At 25.5% G+C, this 23,237-nt stretch overlaps 3 protein-coding genes across 7 annotated transcripts in view; 2 read left to right on the forward strand and 1 right to left on the reverse strand.

Moving 5' to 3' along the window:
* Positions 1-1,126, forward strand: part of LOC126910281 (V-type proton ATPase 16 kDa proteolipid subunit c) — a 5,581-nt gene extending 4,455 nt beyond the window's left edge. Inside the window, exons 2-3 of one of the 2 annotated variants that reach the window (XM_050692707.1) lie at positions 37-226; positions 298-1,126. In XM_050692707.1, the coding sequence (XP_050548664.1) occupies positions 37-226; positions 298-502 (395 nt within the window). In that variant the 3' untranslated portion in view covers positions 503-1,126. The remainder of the gene's footprint in view (positions 1-36; positions 227-297) is intronic. The other variant, XM_050692708.1, reaches the window with a different exon arrangement.
* Positions 1,127-5,388: 4,262 nt separating this feature from the next.
* LOC126910283 (DNA-directed RNA polymerases I, II, and III subunit RPABC4) overlaps positions 5,389-23,237 on the reverse strand; it is a 157,740-nt gene continuing 139,891 nt past the window's right edge. For 2 of the 3 annotated variants that reach the window (XM_050692714.1, XM_050692713.1), the window contains exons 2-4: positions 6,447-6,571; positions 6,214-6,306; positions 5,389-5,544 (exon numbers count right to left, since the gene is read on the reverse strand). In XM_050692714.1, coding sequence (XP_050548671.1) covers positions 5,522-5,544; positions 6,214-6,306; positions 6,447-6,510 — 180 coding nt within the window. In that variant the 5' untranslated portion in view covers positions 6,511-6,571 and the 3' untranslated portion in view covers positions 5,389-5,521. Of the gene's footprint in view, positions 5,545-6,213; positions 6,307-6,446; positions 6,747-23,237 lie in introns of those variants that run through there. The other variant, XM_050692712.1, reaches the window with a different exon arrangement.
* On the forward strand, positions 7,827-10,639 carry LOC126910279 (protein unc-119 homolog A). Of its 2 annotated transcripts, XM_050692702.1 has the most exons (8): positions 7,831-8,126; positions 8,298-8,343; positions 8,425-8,462; positions 8,810-8,893; positions 8,956-9,069; positions 9,134-9,239; positions 9,323-9,495; positions 9,573-10,639. In XM_050692702.1, exons 3-8 carry the CDS (start codon positions 8,450-8,452, stop codon positions 9,683-9,685), a joined length of 603 nt encoding a protein of 200 aa, XP_050548659.1. In that variant the 5' UTR covers positions 7,831-8,126; positions 8,298-8,343; positions 8,425-8,449; the 3' UTR covers positions 9,686-10,639. The 2 variants fall into 2 exon arrangements, with proteins under 2 accessions (XP_050548658.1, XP_050548659.1); XM_050692701.1 differs by having other exon boundaries at positions 7,827-8,126; positions 8,298-8,462.

Raw genomic sequence — 23,237 nt, forward strand, 5'->3', positions numbered from 1 at the left:
AATGATTTTTAAAGGTTGTTATTTTTTCAATTTTAGCTCTTGGTGCTGCTTATGGTACTGCTAAATCAGGAACTGGTATTGCTGCTATGTCAGTAATGAGGCCAGAACTTATAATGAAGTCTATCATTCCTGTTGTTATGGCTGGTATTATTGCTATATATGGTCTTGTGGTTGCTGTACTGATAGCTGGAGCTCTAGATGAGCCAAGCAAATATTCACTATTCAAGTAAAAAAATTACTTAAGTTAGACATTTTAAAACCATTATTATTATTTTGGTATTGTTTGTCATTTTATAGAGGATTCATCCATCTTGGTGCTGGCCTTTCAGTTGGATTCAGCGGATTAGCTGCTGGATTTGCCATTGGAATTGTAGGCGATGCTGGTGTACGAGGCACAGCACAACAACCTAGATTATTCGTAGGAATGATTTTGATCCTTATTTTTGCTGAAGTATTGGGGTTGTATGGACTGATTGTTGCAATTTACCTTTATACTAAATAATATGTTTGCCCCCAGCATTTAAATCCATAAAAATTTTGTTCAAAAATAAATCCGTGAACATTGAAACGACACAAGTCTTTATACAAATTATATCATATTAATATTTTAGTTGAAAGGAATTAAAATTTTTATCCTTGCTCCCACACTCTTCAATGTAGTCGAATATAATTCTTCATTCCCTGCTTTAAAATAATTTCGTGTAGGAAAAAAATTCTTAAATAAAAAGATGGCCATTTTAATGCATCAAACATTATTTATTCTGTGTGTTCTTCTATTTAAATTTTATGTTGTAAAGAGTTATTATTTATTTGATTTTCCATCAGTACTTTTAAATGTTACTTAAAAATTGAGGTCCAAGTACCTTATATATTAAGTACTATTTGCGATGTGGTGCAATCCAATCTTAGTTAAGTGTTCGTTTGCTCTTCATTAATTGAGTAATGTACACCATCAATATAAAGATAATAAAACTCAATAAAGTATACAGCACAAATTTTTAGATGTAGAAATTTAAACTCATAAATAAGTATTAACAATGTTTCCCCGTTTATCTGTTGTACAGAATCTGTAAACATTTATTGAGAAACAAACAGGTTACTGGTTAGATTATATTTTATAATAGGACTTGAATTTAAGTTTCTAAACACTTACCAACTAGTTTTCTTTTAATATTTTAAGTGTACGTTTAAATGATACGTGTTAAACATTCCAATTGTATGTAATTATTTAAATTGTGTATTCCGGCAAAAAATATCAATTGTTTAAATTGTATAAATATCTGCCATCATATGTTCATTAATAATTCGAAAAAATAACTAAATTTTATCACTTTTTGGATTTGTTTATTTGTCATATATATTATAGTGTTTATAGTTTCTCATCATTTGTTCAAATTATTCATTTTATCTATGTTTAAAAAAAAAACCTTACAAATTATTTATTTTATTATAGTTAATTGTGTATAAAATATGTGGTTAACATTTTGTTTTTTTTTTTTTATTTATTTTTATTATTATTTTTTGATTATTCAGTAGACACTTAATAGTTATTGCAGTAAATTAAATTTTTTTTTTTTTTTTTTTAGTCATTTTAATAATTAAGTCTGTAATATATTATTACTTAGACTTAATACTTCTAAGGGAGTAAATTAAACCTATCTAATTTTCTATTCCTAATATTCTAGGAATTTCAATTATATAGAAATAAAAACAAAATTGTTATTAAAGTTTGTGTTTTGTTTTTTAATTGAAACTACATTGAAAATACATTTTTAAATAATCTAATTTTGTTGGATATCAAAACCAATCATCATAATTAACAATTCTGGCTTGAAGTACAGTTTGGTATGATAGACATTTTTTTAACATTTCTAATATTTATAAATTATATAAAAAAAAAATAATACAATAAAATTACAATTGAAATTGTAATTCTTAAATTTAGGAATCAAAATAAAATGATCAGAAATTTGAGATTTTTTTAAAGAAACACTTAAAAATTTTTTTTTTCTTTTATTAATGAAACAATAGAACTAATAGAAAAATTAAAGTAATAAATGAAATTATTTTTGTATAATTATTTATTTATTATAACAAATAGTAATACAAAACATTTTTTTTAAATTAATTGGTAAAAATATGCTTGCAGCTTATTTGTAAACTATGAAGTAATTGGATCTAAATAATAGATTGATTATATAATACTTTATAAAAATCAATATAAAGTTTAGGGTAGTCATCTTTTATATGGATGAAAATTTTTAGCTTAGATACGAAGCTGAGAAGGTATTAATTTTACTATGATTTTTTTTTTTTTTTTTATGTCTGTTGTCACTTTTTCTCAGCTTTCACTGGACCGATTTCTTTCAATAATACGTCAAAAGATCACAAATCGTATCTAGTTAAAGACATTACCCTTAAAAATTGAAAAATTTTCTCTCGTTCCCCGCAAATGGGGGAAATATCCAAAAAAATTACAAATTTAAAAATCGGTAAATTTTGTCATTTTTTTCATTTTTTTTCTTAAAACTTCCATAACTTTTTCAAAAATCGACAAATCAACATAATTTTTTTTATACTAAAACCTTAGATATTTCCCATTCATTTGATATCATTTTTTTGAAAATCTAACTCTTAACCTGCTCATTGGGGGGGATTTAAAATAGCAACTTTTTCAACTTAATTTTTGAAAATATTCCGGAAATACTTCGTCCTTTAAACTTATATCAAATTAAACGTTATTTTATGTACTATAAAATGAAAAAAAAAAATTTGTCTCGACGACCTATCTTCTATGCGCAAATGGCTACCGTATTCAANAAAAAAAAAAATTTGTCCCGACGACCTATCTTCTATGCGCAAATGGCTACCGTATTCAAAAATATGCTATTTTTCTATTAAAATTCTAGGTTTTGTATTTTATTTTATTTTAAAATATCTTATTAGGAGAATATATTGACTTAAAAATATTGATATTTTGAAATATTATATAATTTAATTGACATAGAATAAAGTTCATAAGACATAAAAAATTAATTATTAAATTTTTTTTACTTTTTTAAAGTCGAAAAAGTAATTTTTAAATTTGAGTTAGCTTAAATAGCCAATTTTTTAGCTTCGATGCGAATTTTTTATATGTAAATACTAATTTTTAATAATATTAAAACTTAGAAGTGATAGCAAAAGTCTAATTGTAGATTTGAAAACATCTCGAAAAGTTGATTTAGAATGGTATATTTTTGTTACTGATAAAAATTCCTTGTAGTTCAATGCATTTATTTATAGTAACAAACAGTTTTTATTGAAATTTATTGTATCAAGCCCTTTAAATTTTTATACACGTAAAAATAAAGCAAAATACAACTTCTTTATTATTTTTATAATTTCTCCGTTTAAATTACAATATTAAATTATCGAATATCAATTTCATACTAAATTTAATAATTATAATTAGTATTTATTCATATATTATATTTTAAAATAAAAGAATTACTAATTAGGATATAATCAAAGAAATAAGAGTTGATGTTGCTTTTGGAATAATCCAACAATTTCTCTAAATGAAACACTATCTACAGATTTGTATCGAAGCGTTTCTTATGATAGTGATTTTAATCACAGTCAAATATCATCTATACTTGTCCCATCTATGCCTTTCAGTGCCTTGTCTACACTGTGCCTCGACCCCAATGTGCTACCGTTTTTTTTAATACTCAGTTTTATTTATGATAAAGAAAAAAAAACTCTGCTAATTTAGAAGTTTTTATTTCTATCATTTAAGTCTTTTCCATTAGTGATGGGAAATTTGATTCGATCAGATGAATCAACTCTTTCGAATCAGATCATTTAAATGAATCGATTCTTTGAATCAATTCAGTGATTCAAACAATAATTATTCATATTGAACTTAATTAAGAGAAATATGTTTTATTATGATAATGTTTAGACACTAAAAGATCAAATAGTTATACAATGATTTTTATGATCATTATTTTTTTTGATAATAAATAGTAACAGTTGCTTGTTGGTAATTTGGGGGGCCAGATATAACATTTTTTTATTATGCATTGTTTTTTAAATTCCGTTAAAAATATTCCTAGTCAGAAAAGTGGTCTGATGTTTTCTCGCTTATCCATTTTTTGGTTCGAATTAATGGTATTTAGAAAATCAGAAGTCAATATATATATATATGTATTTTTTAATAATATGTGGTAATCAAAACAGTAAATTATTTTATTGTTTTGCAGGAATGTTTATAATAATTATTTTATTAGATTTCCATATGTTTCCTTGACGAAGGTCCAGTGCAATAATCAATTATCTACATTTTTTCATTATCCAGCAGATAAAAAACTAAACTATTTTGGTATTAAACTTTATATTACAAATTTATAAATTTAAGGTATTATTTTTTCTAGTGACTAAATAAGTACAGTAATCACCAAATTGTTAAAAAAATAATTGTTACAAAATTAAAAAAAAAAACTGAGTAATTGAAGATGACTAGTTACATTGGATCTTGTAAAATGGCTACCTCTAGATAGATAATTTAGTTTGGATTAAGTGACCCGCAACATTACAATAATGAGCAAAATATAAAGAAAATTTAAAAATTTGTAATAATTACAGGCTAATTTTTTAAAGTATCTTCAGTACAGTTTTTGAGAATTAACAATTAAGTTATACAGTTTTTGTTTTTTGGTAATTGATGGTGGTGTAATTTTGACAGAATATAAGTAACTTACAAAATTATTAAATGATCTAGGAATTGATTATTGACCAATGCATGTTTTATATTTTATTATTTGGGGCAGTAGTGACAGTCACATTTAATTGCTTTAACAATATGAATATATACTACTAAATTAGGATAAAATAAAAAATCATTGTTGATTATTTCATTAATAAATAATAATAATATGTTATTTTAGAATAATTTATCTTTATTAATCACACTAACTTTATTTTTATTTGTGCTATATATTTAATTATATGTACAAACATTGTAATAGCAAAATTTGAATTCAAATAATATTTTTGAACAAAATAATTGGAACTTAAGTTACAAGTGTTTTAAGTTAGATCTTAAACACTCCATATAGACACATTTAGGGTAAGAAATTACATGCATTTTTTAGATTTTATTAAATTATTCTGAAAACACCATTAGCTAGTATACATTTTTATTAATTGATGACTTGAATACTTGATTGAAGTGTTGTTACTAAATTATTTTGGAAGGATAAACAAAATATATTTTAACGAATTATAATATTCTATAACAAAGTTATACAAATCTTTTAAGTAGCTCAAACAAAATTTATAAACGAGTGTAATTCCTAGCTCTAGACATTATTACAATAATTTTACATGACATAAATACCAAAATTTAAAGGAAGTAATCATTTTATTCAAAAATACATAAACTGACACTAATACAAATTTTCAAAATTGGAATTTATATATATAAAAATTCCTTGTTATACATCTTCTGATACTGAACACATAATTTTCCATAAATTCATCGGGCATTAAATACGACCACTGTTTTTATTATACAATTAAGGAATATAAACAAATATTGAAAAATTAATCTATTACACAGTAAGTAATCTAGTATAGTAACTCAAAAGTTACAAATTTTGAGTTACTTGTATATGTATGATTTTTCATAGTAAAAATACAAAATTCCTTTACAATGCAATAGCGTATTATGTCAAATATACAAAATGTATTGCATAATAATAATAATGTTTATTAATAACAAACAATGATAAATTTGTTCCATACATTAGTATGGTATATTTTGAATTACTATAATACAGTTTGATATATAATGTGATCCTCAAGTTAAATCACATAACTGTAAGCAGAGACATTTTTCAGAATGGTTATTCTAAATCTATAAATTGAAATTTAACTGTAAATAATTAGTTTTATTCAGTGTAAATTACTTTAAGACTTTTATGATTTGTAATTTAATTTGGAAATAAACTAGAGGTAATTACAGAGTAAAAACTAATGAAGTTAATAAAACTTAAAGTGAGAAATTTCATAAAAATAATTAAAAAATTTATCGTTTATATATTGTAGAACTAAATAATTCTATTCTTATATTATATTTTATAATAAATGTCAAATAGAAATAGGATAGAAATCTATTTAAAAATAAAAAGAAAATTTTTTTATAAAGTTTAGTATACAAAAGGATACATCGTTTTGTTCTTTTTTTATACATTATTCTGTAACCACATTCCCTGCATCTTATAGGATCCTTTGGCTTCATTTCATTCTCTCCCTGGCATGCTACAACAAAATTAACAAAATAGTAACTAATATTTTAAGTTTGGATTAAAACTGAGTATTTTTTAAGATCAAAATATATAACCATTCCAACCATTTCCTCAAACAAATAGGAAAAATTCAATAAATTTTAAAAGTTTTACCTCCGCAAATATATATAAGTGCTTTTTTGGGGACATCCTCATGCATTTCATTCTCTGTAATCATTTTATTGAGTCACGAAACTTTTAATGACTTCTAATACTGCAAAATTGACAAATGAAAAAAGTTATTTGATCACGTTTTTCCGAATAAACTTTAAAGTATTTAATCGAAAAAAAAAGATAAAATTGTGCACTATCGATAATTTTTACAGACGGTTACAATATATATTTTTAAGGTTGTATTCATAAATACGTTTATCAACTATTATTACACTTCTTGGCTGTAAAAATTATAATCTGCTTCGTTCTATAAGATAAGATGGGCAAATTTGGCTCTTATCAATAATTCGCTTAAAATCCAAAATATTGTTTATGTTTACCGCTAAGCTATCAAGCGCTATAGGTTACGAGTTTAAAATAAGGAAGAATTAAAAAATGTTTAGACAATAATTGTTTTAGCTAAGTCACCCTCTTAGAAGATCTAAACAACTTGTATACTAAATAAGTTATAATTTTTGGCCTCAAAGACTCATATGTTATGTGTTTATTAAGATTCCATAATATTATTGATCAGTTAGAAACACGGCTTTTATTTTATAAAAAGAAATATTGAAATAGTTTCAAAAAATAAAAGTATATCATTAGGAGATTCGAATGTTTGTGTATAGTCATGAACTTCAGGCTTTATCATAAACCACTTAATTAATCGCAAAATAAAAACAATTTTTTTACTGGTTTCTTTTGGATCAATGTTTCTTTCAATATATCATTATAGACTTGTTTAAACGTAGGTAAGAGAAAGAGTACAACCGGAAAGTGTCAAGCTATAAAAATAGCAGAACCACCCACTGTTCTTCACATATCATTACTTTAAATTGTTAATAACGTCTGAAAAAGTGGCCCAGAAGTTGTTATTAGGCAGTTGTTTTTTAATTAGATCATTTTCTAATAAATAAGCTAGTTAATGATGACGAAAAGCTAAAGTTGACAACCTAATAAAGAATAAGGGATGAACTAAAAATATACTTTATGATTTATGAATTAAGGAAACATTGAACTAAATGAAACCAATTAAAAAATTGAGATATTATTCTTATTTTTCGATTAATCAAGTAGTGAATCACTCTGTGTAGGTAAAGTCACATGTGGTGCCTAGCGTTCAAGTTCAAACAATTATAAAATAGAAGTTTTAAGATTTTCAAAAAGTATTTCTTATTTTTCTTTCATAAAATTAAATGTGTCATTCTTCTGATACATAAGTTACACGATGAATGTACTTAGTTATAGTACAGTTAACTTAGAGTGTCCTACTAAAGACTAGATTGATCTAGATTTTTAATTGAAATTCGTCGAATAGAGTTCGCTGGTTGTTCAAAGGAAAATCAATTTCAATTTGATAAATGATACCTTAAGTGTTGTTCCAATTGATAATACATTTTCGTAGAATATTATTGTTGTTACAAACTCTTAGGGTCGTTCTAGTACAATAGTAACAATAGTCGTTATTATTTTGATTATCTGATTTTGTTTTATATTATGTAGTGTGTACTATTTAGTCTTCTATCATAGAATAATAATTGGTTTATAAGGGGTTGATGTGTTTACAGACTATTGTACCTATTACCTATAATACGAATGTTTTTTATTTTTATTCAGTTATGATATATTTGTTGCTAAGATGTAAGTATAATATAAAAAATCAGTGTAATATTATATATTATTTTTCAATTACATTTTAGGTACTCATAAAATTTCTTAAAATATTTGCCATTTTTATTTAAAAGGTGATCAGATAAACATTTCATTTTTAATAAAAAAAAAATTTTAAACCTTTTTTGTTTTTAATTTTAGGTATGAAACTGAATATTTGACGTTGAATATCACATTTAACAGTATTGAAAAACATTTTATTTAATCATTTATTAAATATTAATTGATAATAAATATTAATTAATTAATATTTGTTTATTATGGCAAGCAAAAAAACAAATTCTACAAATAATATGCAAATCACTTGTAAGTTATAACTTTTTTTGTTTGGTATTAGCGTAAAATTATTTTTTTAATGTGTTCAATTTTTTTTTATTTACCTAAATAATTAACAATAGTTTACTTTTTTATAAATTAATATATTAGTTTTTTTTTTAGATTGTACAGTAAAAATTGTTTTTTTTTTGGAAAGTATTTAAATCTAAACAACTTTTAGTTGTGTATTACTTATATTAATATTCATATTTGTTTCTAATGTAATATATTTAGTAAATTAGTTTAGATGTTTATGAAATTAATTAAAAAATTTTTTGTAATTTTTGTAATATATTAATTATTATTTAAAAGATTTCTGTTTTTCAATTTTTTTTCAGCAACTTTGGATCATGAAGATAACTTGCGTAAAAAAACATGTATAACACCTGAAGATATATTTAGATTACCAAGCATAACTAATGGTAAAAGTTTTCAAAAGTCATTATGAAATCATGAATATTTTTAAACTATGATTTTGTTTTAGGATATCTTTGTTCTCCTGAAGCTAATATTTATAAAATAGACTTTATACGTTTTAAAATACGAGATCTTGATTCTGGAATGGTTTTATTTGAAATAGCAAAGCCAGATAGTTTTGGTATGAAATTTAATTATGTTCATAATCTTTTATACATTTTTATTAAACATGTATGTATATCTAGATGAAAACCCAGTTGAGCAAAAAGATGAAATAGATTTAAACAGTGGTCGTTTTGTTCGTTATCAATTTACTCCAAAATTTCTAGAGTTGAAATTAGTTGGTGCAACGTAAGATATTTTATCATATAAATTTTTTAACACAAAATGTTGTCTAGGTATACCAAAATAATTTCCTTTATTTTATTTTATAGTGTTGAGTTTAGAGTTGGTAACAAGCCGGTATCTAAGTTTCGTATGATTGAACGCCATTATTTTCGGAACAAATTATTAAAAATTTTTGACTTTGATTTTGGTTTTTGTATACCATATAGCAAAAATACATGTGAACATATCTACATGTTTCCAAAACTAGAACCAGAATTAAGTAAGTAACATAAATGAAAACAATTTTTTATTATAAATTTTTACTTCTTAATTAAATTTTTAATGATATTTATGTAGTTCAAGAAATGATAAATAATCCATTTGAAACAAAATCAGATAGCTTTTATTTTGTGAACAATCAACTTATAATGCATAATAAAGCTGAGTATGCTTATAACGGTGGAACTTAATACACTGCATTCTACATAGCAAGTAGTAAAATATTTTTAAAATCACTGGCATTCATTGTATAGAATAATATGTGTTTGTATTTTACACTTCTCATTTTATGTGATAATGATTTAATATTTATAAATTTTCTAGTACTTATTATAAACTTTATATATGTGTTTCTAAATTGTTAAAAAATTATAATAAGTTGTGATATTTTTTTTAATAATGTATTAGTTTAATTTATAGCACAATTATAAGACACATTTTACATAAATTAATAATTTAGTGTTAAGGGTTCCTTTCTTAATTGACTTTTGTTGTGGTTGTGTGAAATTAAATGCAAAAAAATTGTTGTACTTAAATATTGCACTAATGAAAATTTATTGTTGATAAATATTCTTCCTATTATTTATGAAGTACATTTTTTTCAGAAAATGGTATTTAATACCATTATTCACTCAGTCTTTCATTTAATAATCAAACTACACAAGCCTTCATTTTAATATTTAGAAACCAGTGCTATAAATTGCACTTTACAAATATGTAAAAGTTACCCATTTAATTCTTATTTAATCTAAACTATGTTTGAATATCATTCTTCTATGTTGTTAGACTTCTTCATTTCACTTAAATTATGTAGTGAAGGCATAATTATGACTTATGTACTGGGGTGATTTCAAAGGGGCTATTGTGTGTCACGGCCCCCAAAAGTTTATATACGTTATTCTATGTTAATTTTTGAATATATAATGGACACTAGGGTGGCCCTCAAAAATCGAATGTCCTTTTTTTTTTTACGCTACCCCTTAGTTTTTTTTTTAATGGTCAAAAAAATGAGCTGTGCAAAATTTGGGACCGATCTGTTAAGGTTAATCCGTGTCCTCGGTCCTATTAAGTTAATAATAAATCTAATATAATTATTGTACTTGACATAAAAAATTAAACTTCTAGAATCTTTTTTTAGACGAATATGCGTTTTCCAAAAAATAAAATGAAAATAAATAATTAAAAATCAACAAAATCAGTTATAACGTATTTTAAGACTTTTACATGTTTTTTACTGTATGTAGTGTTTTTGTGGGCTATTTATTGAGAAAACAACATTGAAGTTATTATTTTTTAATTTCTTGTAAAATTTCCTTTACNTATTTATTGAGAAAACAACATTGAAGTTATTATTTTTTAATTTCTTGTAAAATTTTCTTTACAGTAGAACTCCAATTATCCGAATTAATGGGGACCGGGACCCATTCACTGACTAATCAAAATAAACAATGACAGGTGACTGCAATGCGCCGGAACTGGAGTGGGAACTCTTACCACGTGTTGTGCCTACACTGACGCCGCGGACTTTGGACAAATTTTTTTCTGATTTTTTCTGAAAGTGATTCGGATAATCGGCGATTCGGATGATCGGAGTTCGGATAATTGGAGTTCTACTGTACTTGAGTTTTACTTTTATAATTCTAAGTTAAGAGAAAAAAAAGTTATGAGACATAGATCAGTTATTTCTAATAAATTTGACTCTTTGACTCAACTGAATAGGCCCGGGGGCACGGGTTAACTTTAACGGATCGGTCCCAAATTTTGCACAGCTCATTTTTTTGACCATTAAAAAAAACTAAGGGGTAGCGTAAAAAAAAAAGACATTCGATTTTTGAGGGCCACCCTAATGGACACTCTTTACTTATTGAGATAATTAGGTCAGAAAATTAATCGCTAACAGTTGAAAAATTTACTCTGCAGCCCCCTAAAATTTTCTCTAGTATGGTTCTTGCTTATGCAATATCTATAAAAATATTAAATATAATATAATATTTTCTTTTTAAAAGTGAAATGTATCCCATATTTTATTATTTTCAAAAAAAAAAACTATTTCTTTTCTTATTTAAAATTTTATTAACTTAAATTTTTTGAATGGAAACATATTTTTAACCAACTGCAAACTAAAAATTATTTATAAAAAAAATTATTGGTTATTCATAACTTTTGAACATTTTAATTTTGAATTTTTAGTTATTAACTAATACTATTAATACTATTAACTCGGAAGTTATTAACTCGTTAACACAAAGACTGGAAATGAAGCGTGGAAATGTTAATTTTCATTTCTAGATATTAATGAACTACACTTTTCCTCCTGATTTTTCTAAAATGCTAATAATAGATAATTTTCTAGTTTGTAAGTTGGTTAAACATATATGTTTCCATTTAAAATTTAGAATTTTAATGGGTAAAGAAGGGACCAAATTATTTTCTGATGTTATAGGACGCAGGATGCTGTTAACTTTTGAAAAGAAATATTATTGTTTTATAGTTTTAATGATATTGTGGGTGTTATAGTTAATCAATCATTCTGTATATATATAAAAAAAATTTTAATGGTTACTTATAAACTTAAATTTTTTGTTTACTTATAGAATATTTCCATCATTCAATAATAACTAATTATTTTGGATGTTATGACTATTTGTTGCTTAACTACCATTATTGTCCTTGCTAAAATGTTGCCAACTAAATTATTTACTATTGTACTGATAGCATTTTTAAAAATGCTATTCATTTAAATTTTATTCAAAACTCGAGAATTAAATTAGAAGTTTAAATTCATATTTTTATCCTTTTTTTAATAATCTAATTTAGTTATATTTAGTGTACTTTTTTAAATTTTAGATTTATGTTATAATTTTTATTGAAAGATATTTGTTTTCTTATTTATAATTTCAATTTGTTAAAATTAAACTTGTTAAATTTTATTTATTAAATTGATTATTTTGTTTAATACTTACTTTTACAATTTTTTCAATGTTAATTTGATATATTAGTAATAAAAATAGTTATATCATAAAATAAAATTTATAATGATAAAATACATTAATTAAGCCACTATTATGCAGTAGCCAGGTATTAATTAATGCGTGCCTAAATTAAAAATATTACATTTTTATGAATTAACACCTATCTTATCTATCAACCAATTTTTGTGTATTTGTCGAGCTATAATATTTATATATAAAAACCTATGGAAAAAAAACAGCAATCTTAAGCTTTAACGTATGTGAATACTTTTTTTTTGCTTTACCAGCCCCATTAAAGGCCAATACCGACCTCCCCATAGGGGAAATTTTCTTATTCACCGGTACTGCAGGACGGGCGGTTAGTCCTTCGCCGCTGAGAGGGATGGCGACTCCAATAACCGAACTGATCTTTCGCTCGGCAAATGAAGTCGCCCATTTTCAATTTACGAACCTTAGGTAATTCGCGTCAAATACTGCCGCGTTACCGATTCGGTCACACCGCCCCTCTTTTATAAATAGGTAATGAGAAAATATGTTTTTACATTATTTTAAATTATCTAGTCGTTATAAATTGTATTTTTGGTTTAGAATTGAAACACGAATCAAACATATTTTATTGATAAGTAAGAATTAATCATCAATTATATTGGATTTGAAGTATAATTATTTAAATTATAAAATGAAAAATTAGATTAAAATAAAAACTTAAGCCTTTATGCAGGATTACACAGTATGGTTCGAACAATTTTTGTGGCTTGATTTATATAATTTTATACCCTAGAAATGAATTAGACAAATTTCTTTTTTTTTTTTTTACTAGGTTTAATATAATATTTTTTATGTGAATTATTATTCGAGAGTTTATTTTGTTTCCGGACATTTTACTATCTAAAATTAAAGGGCGGATCTAGTAGGAATGCTAGGGTGTTTTATCACTTCCCTTGGGATGTAATGATCGTATGGAAAAACAGATGTAAACCAAAGAGAAATAAAAGATCTATCTGGTAAAAAAACTCGATTAGATTGCCACCTAAACAAACAACTTTTTTATAGCGTCTCTCATAGAAAATTTCTAGATTCACTTTTGATAACTTGTAAACTCTGAAAATTTTAAAAGCTCAAAATAAAAGCAACACATCAAAGTTGTGGTATTTAAATTATAAATCGAAGTAGTATATAATTAACAAATTAATTATACAATGGAAAACATCATAAGTTGGCTTAAGGTGCTCAAATGAAAACTAAAATTTTAATACCAGGAATTCATGGGAATCATCGACAGTTAACGTCGTTACTCGGAACATCTTGTTGAAAAATATCGGTGGCGACTTGAAAATCGCTAATGACGCCTGCTTGCCTGGACATATACGATCGTATACATTAGTTCTTATGAATTCCTGGTACTAGATTGTGGTATTTGTAACAAAACATTAACCGTGTAAACTCGTTGAGCTATGGGTTCCTGGTACGGAATCTTAAAACTTGCAAATTAATTGAGTGACAGAAGCGAAATTTGGATTTTATCAACAATGTATAGCCTATAAATTGATTATTTATATATTGAAAAATAACCGAGGACCACGGCGATTGTCGGGTAGTAAGGTGGGTCAGACTGACACTGATCTCATACGTCGGCGTTCCTAGTGAGACTGATAGGAAACCATAGCGAAAATGATTACGCTTATTAGACATGTAGAAGGGACAAAAAACATTTTTCACTATGTATGAAAACTCTACGACACCGCGTGAAATCATTATCACCATAAACGATTTGACGGAATTTTACACCGTCTGCCGACCTGTCGTAACCTCATTTTGGCTAGAGGAACCAATATGGGGACAAGTCATTGTCAATGTTAAAGTTCCTGTATCCGTCACCTGTTCGGCAACCAGCAGCGAACAGCTCAGCTAAACATCAGCGCTAAGGTGGCGGTTGAATTAATCCTACACAACCGCGTGATATATGTTTTTAAATAACAGCAGACCGAATTTTTTTAGGGAAGTAAGCAATTTTTTACTTAGCTTAAATAAGCAGATCAAGCTCTGAACACGTTGAAATGACACGTCATCGGCATCTACATTGTTTGGAAAAGCGGATAGGAAAGCAATTGTGGTACTTCATAAATACGGAGTTTTGTTAATAAAATTTCTAGCGCTGTGCAGAATACTTTTTAAAATACTGCTTAAATACTTTTATTTAAAATATTTGTTTACTTTATGACTACAGACATGATGGAAACGGTGTTTGAATGAGGCTAAGCCCACAAACTTTTGTTATAATCTCCAAAAATATTAAAAAATTACACGAATTAAAAATATTATTTTTGGGCGGGATTTAATTTAACTTAGACTTTTCTAGAATTTTATTCAAATGGCGCTTATATTTATAACTTATTAAACGGAAAAACATGTATATATTGATTAATTGGACTTTTTTACATTTGGTTTTATAAAATGAAAATAATTATTTGTCATAGGAGTCTCTTTAGTTGCTTAATAAAAAGTTCACTGTTCGTTATATGAAACAGCTGTACTTCATAGATGCATGGATGGGAAAATATTTAGAATGTTTTTTATGAAAGTATTACAAAATGTATTAAACATTATTATTAATTAATTGTTTAAGTATTTAAATACTTTACAGCTCTGAAAATTACAAATTTACTTTTCAAGTATTACTTTAATGGAGCGCAACTAAAACAAATATCTCGAGGATGCTAAAATTATGTAAGATTCAAATAGCCGTAAGAGTTTCATCCATCTCATTATTATTCCCTCTGAATATTGCAATATTTACAATGCTATCCAATTAAAGTAATAAGAAATTTATGATAGTAAATATACGCAGTTAAAACTATATTTTTTATAGGTATATTCATGTAAAATACAGTTACAGCTTGGAGTCAACTACAGCACCCCCCCAAGTGATTTTAATACACAAATGAAAAACAATAATTACATTGAATTAAAAGAACATGTTTATAATATAGATCGAAAATGGATTTGTAGTAGTATAGGCCTTTTTAATTAACAAATAAGCGGAAAAGGGTAAATCTGAGCGGCGTAAACTTGAAACTACGTACATAAAAAAATCACGTTACCGTATATTTTCGGATTAAATTAAAACCTTATGTATGTAAACATAAATATTGTCCTTAATATTTTTGTATATTTTACAGTTGAACTGGGTCGTAGTTGAAAATAATACAAAGTTAATAAAAAAACCATATATTTATTATTTTAGATTAGAAAAGATATTTTCGTTTAAATTTACTAATTTAATAAATACAAAATTAGTAAAACTACAACGACATTTATAATAAATACTGATTAATACATATGACACGCATAATCTATTTTCATTATTGCATAATGATATTTTATGCTTAACTACAAGTTAAATAAGAGGTGTAATAAAGGCTAAGTATGATTGAAAATGAAACAATCGACGGCGTATTGTGTATGCAATTTCACTACTCTCGTGTGTACTATTTAGGACTTATAACGTACACCAATCCCAGTGTGCATTTATGTGGATTTTTTGTTTATAAATGCTAAATATACAGAGGATATGATAAATATTTGGGATTGATTCGTGAAACGGTTAATCCATGTTTTACCAAAGGTGATATGTTCAGTAAAATCAGATCGATTGTTGAGGGGATAATCCATTGGTTTATGACGGACTCATTAGATGGTAAAATTCAACCGCTAGTATGCAGTATAGTGTAATTTGTTAGACGCTGTTTAGTCATTACATCTATAATATCAGAGTTGAATAATTCAACTTGAATTATAAAAAGTATTGTAACTGATAAAAATTATCATAAAACATAGATTGGTTATTGTAATCATAAGAAAGTGACTAGAGATGATAGGATAAGGAACGAACATATAAGAGTGAGTATAAGTGTAACTTCAATCGTAGATAAGATGAGAGAAAATAGACTTAGATAGTTTGGTCGTGTTATGAGGAGAGAGGAATGGGAAGCGATAAGAACAGTTATAGAAATGAATGTTGAAGGAACTAGAGCTAGAGGAAGACCAAATAAGAGATGAAGGGTTGTAATTGAATGCTATACGAGGTCGGCTGATGTGAGCGTAGATGATGTGGGTGATCGTGTCAAGTGGAAGTTTAGGATAAGGGTGGCTGACCCTAAGTAGTTGGAATTAAGGAGAGGAAAAAGAAAAATACTTCTTTTACATATTTAAATTTCCTGTCAATAAAACAAATGTATTCATCTTCAAAAAGTATATTTTCACCTATGGCATAACTGTCATTAGACCAATTGACAATTGTAAAATTCTCTCTTCGAGTATGTATGCGTTTCTTAGTTTCTTCTTTAATATGTTATACAAAATTTCTAAACTATACATTTCGATATTATTGTAAATGTTCTGTTGTGTTAATTAAAATAGGTCCTTTACTGTGACTTTTTTAAAAAATCGGAAATTCTCTTCCTGTTTAGTAGCTCGGTCTTCTAGAATACGGTCGTAGATATCTGTAAATGCAAATCTTCCAAATTTTCAGTGTTTATTCAAAATGGTACCAAAATAGTAGTATAAAAACTTCAGTTTTCGCACCAAAATGATTTCAACTCATTGATGTCTCCATTCTGTAGTAGATCTTGGAGTAGGTGAATCAAAAAATGTACATATGAGATACTAAAAACTAACCATACAGTAAACCAAATGTTTGGAAAAAATGCAATAATAAAATTTGAGTATTATTATTATATGTTGTAAAACTGCAATAAAAGATACTAGTATAGGTAGAGCTCCGTGTAGTGCAACAAAATTACTGAAAAAATACTCCTTTAAAAATAACAGCTCCCGTTTAAAGTAATATTTGACGGAGTTGTGTAGCTTTATAATCAGTAAATCTATTAAGTGTAGTTGGTGTCCTTAAAAAATCTGTACTGATTAATGGAGCTATAGTTTTTGGTTATTGATTTCCACAATAGCTGATGATGATGCTTCCATAAATACCAACTTGATTGAAGGACCCTTTTATAAATAGTTTAGATTATCTAGAGTTTTCGAATATAATGAATTATATTATTAATTATTAACTGTTAGTAGATAACCAGATGTATTGCTATGTATTATTTGTAACTTGATTTTCTTTCAGATTTACCTTGTGAGTTGTTTCAAATGAACAAAAATAACTTAAAATGTGAAATCGGGCAAATTGAAGAGCTAATAGATTTCAGAAAATTTCAAGAGATGATGAATAATGGTATTAATTTATTTATACGTGCAGACAGTTTAATACTCATTTTTAGTGCTTAACCACTTTAGTGATGAGTTTAATAAGTTTAATAATATAATATAATGACTGTATGATTACAACAAAATAAATCATGTATACTAATTGTGTTATCATTGATTAGTAGTACAGTTTTATAGTCGCTGGAAAATCAATTTTATTGTTAGTATTATACTAATTTAAAAATTGTTAATTACACGCTTGAAAAACAAGTATTTGTCAACACAAAAGAAACTTGTATAATTGCGACCTGTCGACAGTTCATTAACACAAAATTCACCGTGGAATAAATTTTTTCCAATGTTTATTAAACGCATCATAATATGTTTACTTTTGCACACTGGGAAGTATTCAAATAAATCCGCCCACTCAAAAACATAGGCGGTAAATTTTTGTTTCGAATTTCTCTTGACAAATATAAATAAATTTTTTTTCAGCCATTTTCAGATAATTCTTCACAGACTGTACCTTGTAGAATCACTCAGAATGCGATCATTTATCTTCTTTCTTTCTTTCTTTCTACCAAGAGCAACTGGAGTCTAGTTAAATGTTGTTTTTCAACATTTTAATTCACCCGGAACATTTTTAAACTGATTTTGCCCCAATTTCTCGGATATTCAATGAAATATGGTTTATTGTCGAACGCTGAGCACATCACAGTAATTTAATCACTTTGCATATGTCACGTTAACTTTAAATTAAGTTTTATACGTTTTCGCGTTATTTTAGTGATAGATTAAAAAAGTGGATTGTATATTCATTAATTTTTTACAATTATCTAAAGCTTTTGTACGCAAATGTTGGTAACTTTTTATTTTAGTACCAGGGATAGGAACAAAAAACCGGTTTAGAGTTTCAGTAATGTTGAAAAGTATTAAAGCCAAATTAAAAACCTTAACACTTACCAAAATCAAAATTTAAAAAAAACGAAATTTCGTTTGGCATTTTTTGATACTCAAACCCAATTAAGTTATAATAGTATTTTATTTAATTTTTGTAATTATTTTTACCGAAATGATTTGTATTTGAGGTACGGCAAATACAGGGTAATAGTTTTTTCAGTATGTATTAAAATCCTTATTTATATTGAATAATTTTTACAATTCCTCAACACCGTTCTAATTTTATTGATTTCAAACTGCATAAATAACAGTTTTACATTTTTACAAATGAATATTGATTATTTAGAATATATACATGTCTTCAGTTTCTATATCTTTTAAAGAGATGTAGATTAGCAAAGCATAGAAAAATCTACGGTAGCCAAACACGCCAAAAACGGCGGACACAAAATTCAGTTTGACACAGTAAAAATTAAGAATGGAGAAGCTCATTCTAGTAAACGAATGTACAAGAGAGCAGAGCTTGAATCAAAATTATTTATTTTGTTTTTACGTTATGACAGTTAAAACATTAATAGAATTACTACGTTATATGTTTTAAATAAATTAAAACTTAATGAATTCATAATGTATTCCGTTTTGCGGTATTCAAGAATATGAATTTGTTATGTTTTACGTTTTTCCCTATTTAAACGTTATTGATTTTTTATGCTTCATATTTTTTTAACTTCTTAGGAATTAACCCGTCATTACTAGCATATGAGAATTCTCCCCGAATAGTTTTTATATAAATAGTTGTCCAGCGTTGGACACTGAATAACTTACAATTCGAATGATTATATTAAAATTATTTTTGTTTATTAAAATCAATAATTATTATTTTTTTTTTTTTATTATGAAAAGGCTTCGACAACTTATGGACATTAGCCTACAGTTTTTTTTTTTTTTTCATGATTATTATTTGTACATTAATTAAAGTTATAAGTTGACAATCAATTGATTTAAACTATATACACATATTTATCATTAAATTTTATACAATAATGTTATGAATTTACATTAAATTTACAAGTCTTGCGGTTTCATAGAATGTGTAAATGGCATCCGTGTTTGCTTCGCCCAGAGCTTCCTCCATGTTGTTGGGGTGGCCTAGTATACTCCGTTCATCATTGTATGTGGGACAGTGGACAATAATTATTCTTGTAATACATACATACAAATTAAAAAATACAAAAAAATATCTATTTATTATATGTTGGGAACTAAAGAGTAACCAGTAAACAAATAAGCTACACAACTTAAGTAATCAATATAAAGTACACCCCCGTTGTAATCACAATTTCCCCTTTTTTTTTTAAAAACATTTTATGTTTGCCATAATTATAACACCCAACTAGATTAACTACATATTATTCATTGAATTATTGTTTTTTATTTCATTCGTCAACTGATATATTTAATATATTCTCTTTCAACGGTGATCATAAATGTATCAAATTACTGTTATCAACCGCGATCAAAGATTTATAAATTAAATTTCCATTTTTTAAATAAAGCTAATTAATTAAGCTATAATGGTGATCAAACCTTCGTGTTATCAGTCGTGATCAAGATAACTGGTTTCTCTTTTTATCCCTTTAATCTTTTGAGACGGTGCTAGGAACAATACGTTATAAACCGTGATCAAAAGGGTTATTCTAATTTATTTACTTAATTTAACTAGTTCCTAAAGTGTTTGTTATGATAAGTTTTTATAGGTGACTGCTTTTATATATTCAAGGCCGTATTTAAAATTGTGAGGCCCTGGGCATATAATTTATGACCATCCACATAACCATTGTAGATATTTTTAGAATAAAATGATAATTTAAAAAAAATTGTGTTATGTTTTCATATTATTATTACTTATAATTAAGTAATATAAATTTAAAAAGAACACTTAATTAAAACGTTTTAATCATCTATGTGCTATCGTTTCCTGTTCAGTTTTGTTTTATTTTGTTTGAAATTATGTATTGTTTGTTGTTATTATACTAGATGATTCACAATTTTTATAATTGAAATATAAAAATAATATTAATATGTTTTTTATTTGTTTCTTTTAGTTCAATATTTCAATCATAAAGTTTTTATGTTCATCCCTTATACTTTATAAGGATGTCAATTTTAACTTTTCAAACAGCAACATTTCTCATTAACTAGCATATTTTATAGATAATTATCTAATTAAGAGAATGACTGATCGATATCAATTTTTGGATCAGTACATTGGAAGTTACAAACAATTTAAAGTTATGACTGAATGTTAAGAGTGGGTGCTGCTATTTTTATAACTAAACATTTCACAGCCGTACCCTTTCTCTCACCTATAGATATAAATACATCAATAACTTTCGATGTACTGGTCCAAAAGTTGTTATTGACTAGTAATTTTCTTAATTATCTATTAAATAAGCTAGTTAATTAGGGATGATGCCATTTGAGAAATAAAAGTTGATAATCTAAAAGGTAAAAGAGATAAACATAAAAAAACATGATTGAAAAATTGAGAGATAAAAATTAAAAAACATTTAAGTAAAATAAATAAATAAAAACATTATTAATATTATTTTTATTTTTCGTTCGTGTTTATTTTTCGTTTTACAATTCCAATCGTTTTTGGTAGTTATAACGTTATAAAAACGGTTTCAATCCTTTCAAGATAACAATAAAAATTAAAAATGTTCAGAAAATTATAACAGTAGACTGATGGAAAATTAGTAAGACTTGGTTAGCTATGTAATCTTGGTTATCTATGTACACCAAGAAAAAAGAATACCAAATAATAAAGAAAACAAAACAACACGTGAAAAGGTAATTTAGACATATCTGAAAATTGTTGTTGNAAAAAACATTTAAGTAAAATAAATAAATAAAAACATTATTAATATTATTTTTATTTTTCGTTCGTGTTTATTTTTCGTTTTACAATTCCAATCGTTTTTGGTAGTTATAACGTTATAAAAACGGTTTCAATCCTTTCAAGATAACAATAAAAATTAAAAATGTTCAGAAAATTATAACAGTAGACTGATGGAAAATTAGTAAGACTTGGTTATCTATGTACACCAAGAAAAAAGAATACCAAATAATAAAGAAAACAAAACAACATGTGAAAAGGTAATTTAGACATATCTGAAAATTGTTGTTGCAGAAATGGAAAAGTAATATGTCAAGAATGTGTAAAATAATAACAAGAACTAAAAACAGACAAAAACAACATTAATAGCAAGTAGACGGTCATTAATAATAACAACATTAACATTATCAACAACAACAATTAATCCTGTTGACTTTATCGATTATCGATATAAATACAAACAAGTTAGGCTGACAGCATAATATACAATTTTGGGACTGCATATATTCAGGGCAGTATATTTAGAATTGTGAGGCCCCGAGCATATAATTTATGCCCATCCGCATAATTAACAATATTAATACTACACTAATTATTTCATGCATAATGTAATCAATTAAAATAGAAATAAAAAAAATATTAATACAATAAAACATGTATTATTTTTTTATTTTTGTTTATATGTGATATTTTTATTGTTTTATCTAAATTTTCCACTTGAATGATTTTTATTCTTTTAAGTGTAAGTATCGAATTAGACACTATAATTTACCTAAATAAATATAAAGTAACGATTTACTTTTTGACTAATATATGAATATTATAAACTACAGATATATTTTACTAATATTTTATTAACAATTGTAGAACTAATATTTAAAAAAAAACATATAAGTATATTGTTTTATTCAAAGCAAATTGATAATATATGTTTAGTACTGATGATGTTTACGAAATATTTGCAAAACATGCAGTTAAATACTAGTTTTTAGTATTTTTTAGTTAAATATTTTAAAAGTTTATTAGTTCACTTTTAATTTTAAATGATATTAGATAAAATTTTTGTTATATTCTTTTGTGTTGTTTTACATTTAAGTGAAATTCCTATAGTTATAGTAATTTTATAATAATTACCTTTAAGAAATTAGGAAGTTAATTTGTAAAACAATAATGTATGTTTATAAAGAAATACAATTATAAAAATAACTAATAAAAATTTTTTACTCAGTTATTAAGCATATAGTTATTTTATATATCATTATATCAAATTAATAAAAACATAATATAAAAAATACTTTGATTATAAGCTTAAGCTGTTTTAGCTTCAATGCGTAGTTAAAATGTTATTTATTTTTTTCTGCTGTGTATTTTTTATGACACAATTACCGATTTTGCCCAACAATACGTCAAAAGATCACAAAATGTATTTAGCTGAAGCTATTAGTGCCATAATTTTGAAAAATTCCTATCAATCTCTTTAATAAAGAAAAATATCTCAGAAAATTATAATCCTTATAAAACAAGCCAGTTGAAAACCAAAAACACCTAAAAAATTTGATAATATGGTACTACGATTGTTTAATACAAGTTTTTCTTACAAGTTTTCCACTATATTATAGTAGAAACATGATTACTAAACTATTATGTAAATTTACTAGAATGAAAGATTGTAGATATTCTTTAATTTGAATATTTTACTAACAATATTTTGATTGTTTTATTTATTTATATTAATACATTATAAATTACTATTTTTAATAT

This window comes from Daktulosphaira vitifoliae, unplaced genomic scaffold (assembly GCF_025091365.1).
Source record: "Daktulosphaira vitifoliae isolate Bord-2020 unplaced genomic scaffold, ASM2509136v1 Scaffold_1, whole genome shotgun sequence".
In the NCBI taxonomy this organism is placed as follows: domain Eukaryota; kingdom Metazoa; phylum Arthropoda; class Insecta; order Hemiptera; family Phylloxeridae; genus Daktulosphaira; species Daktulosphaira vitifoliae.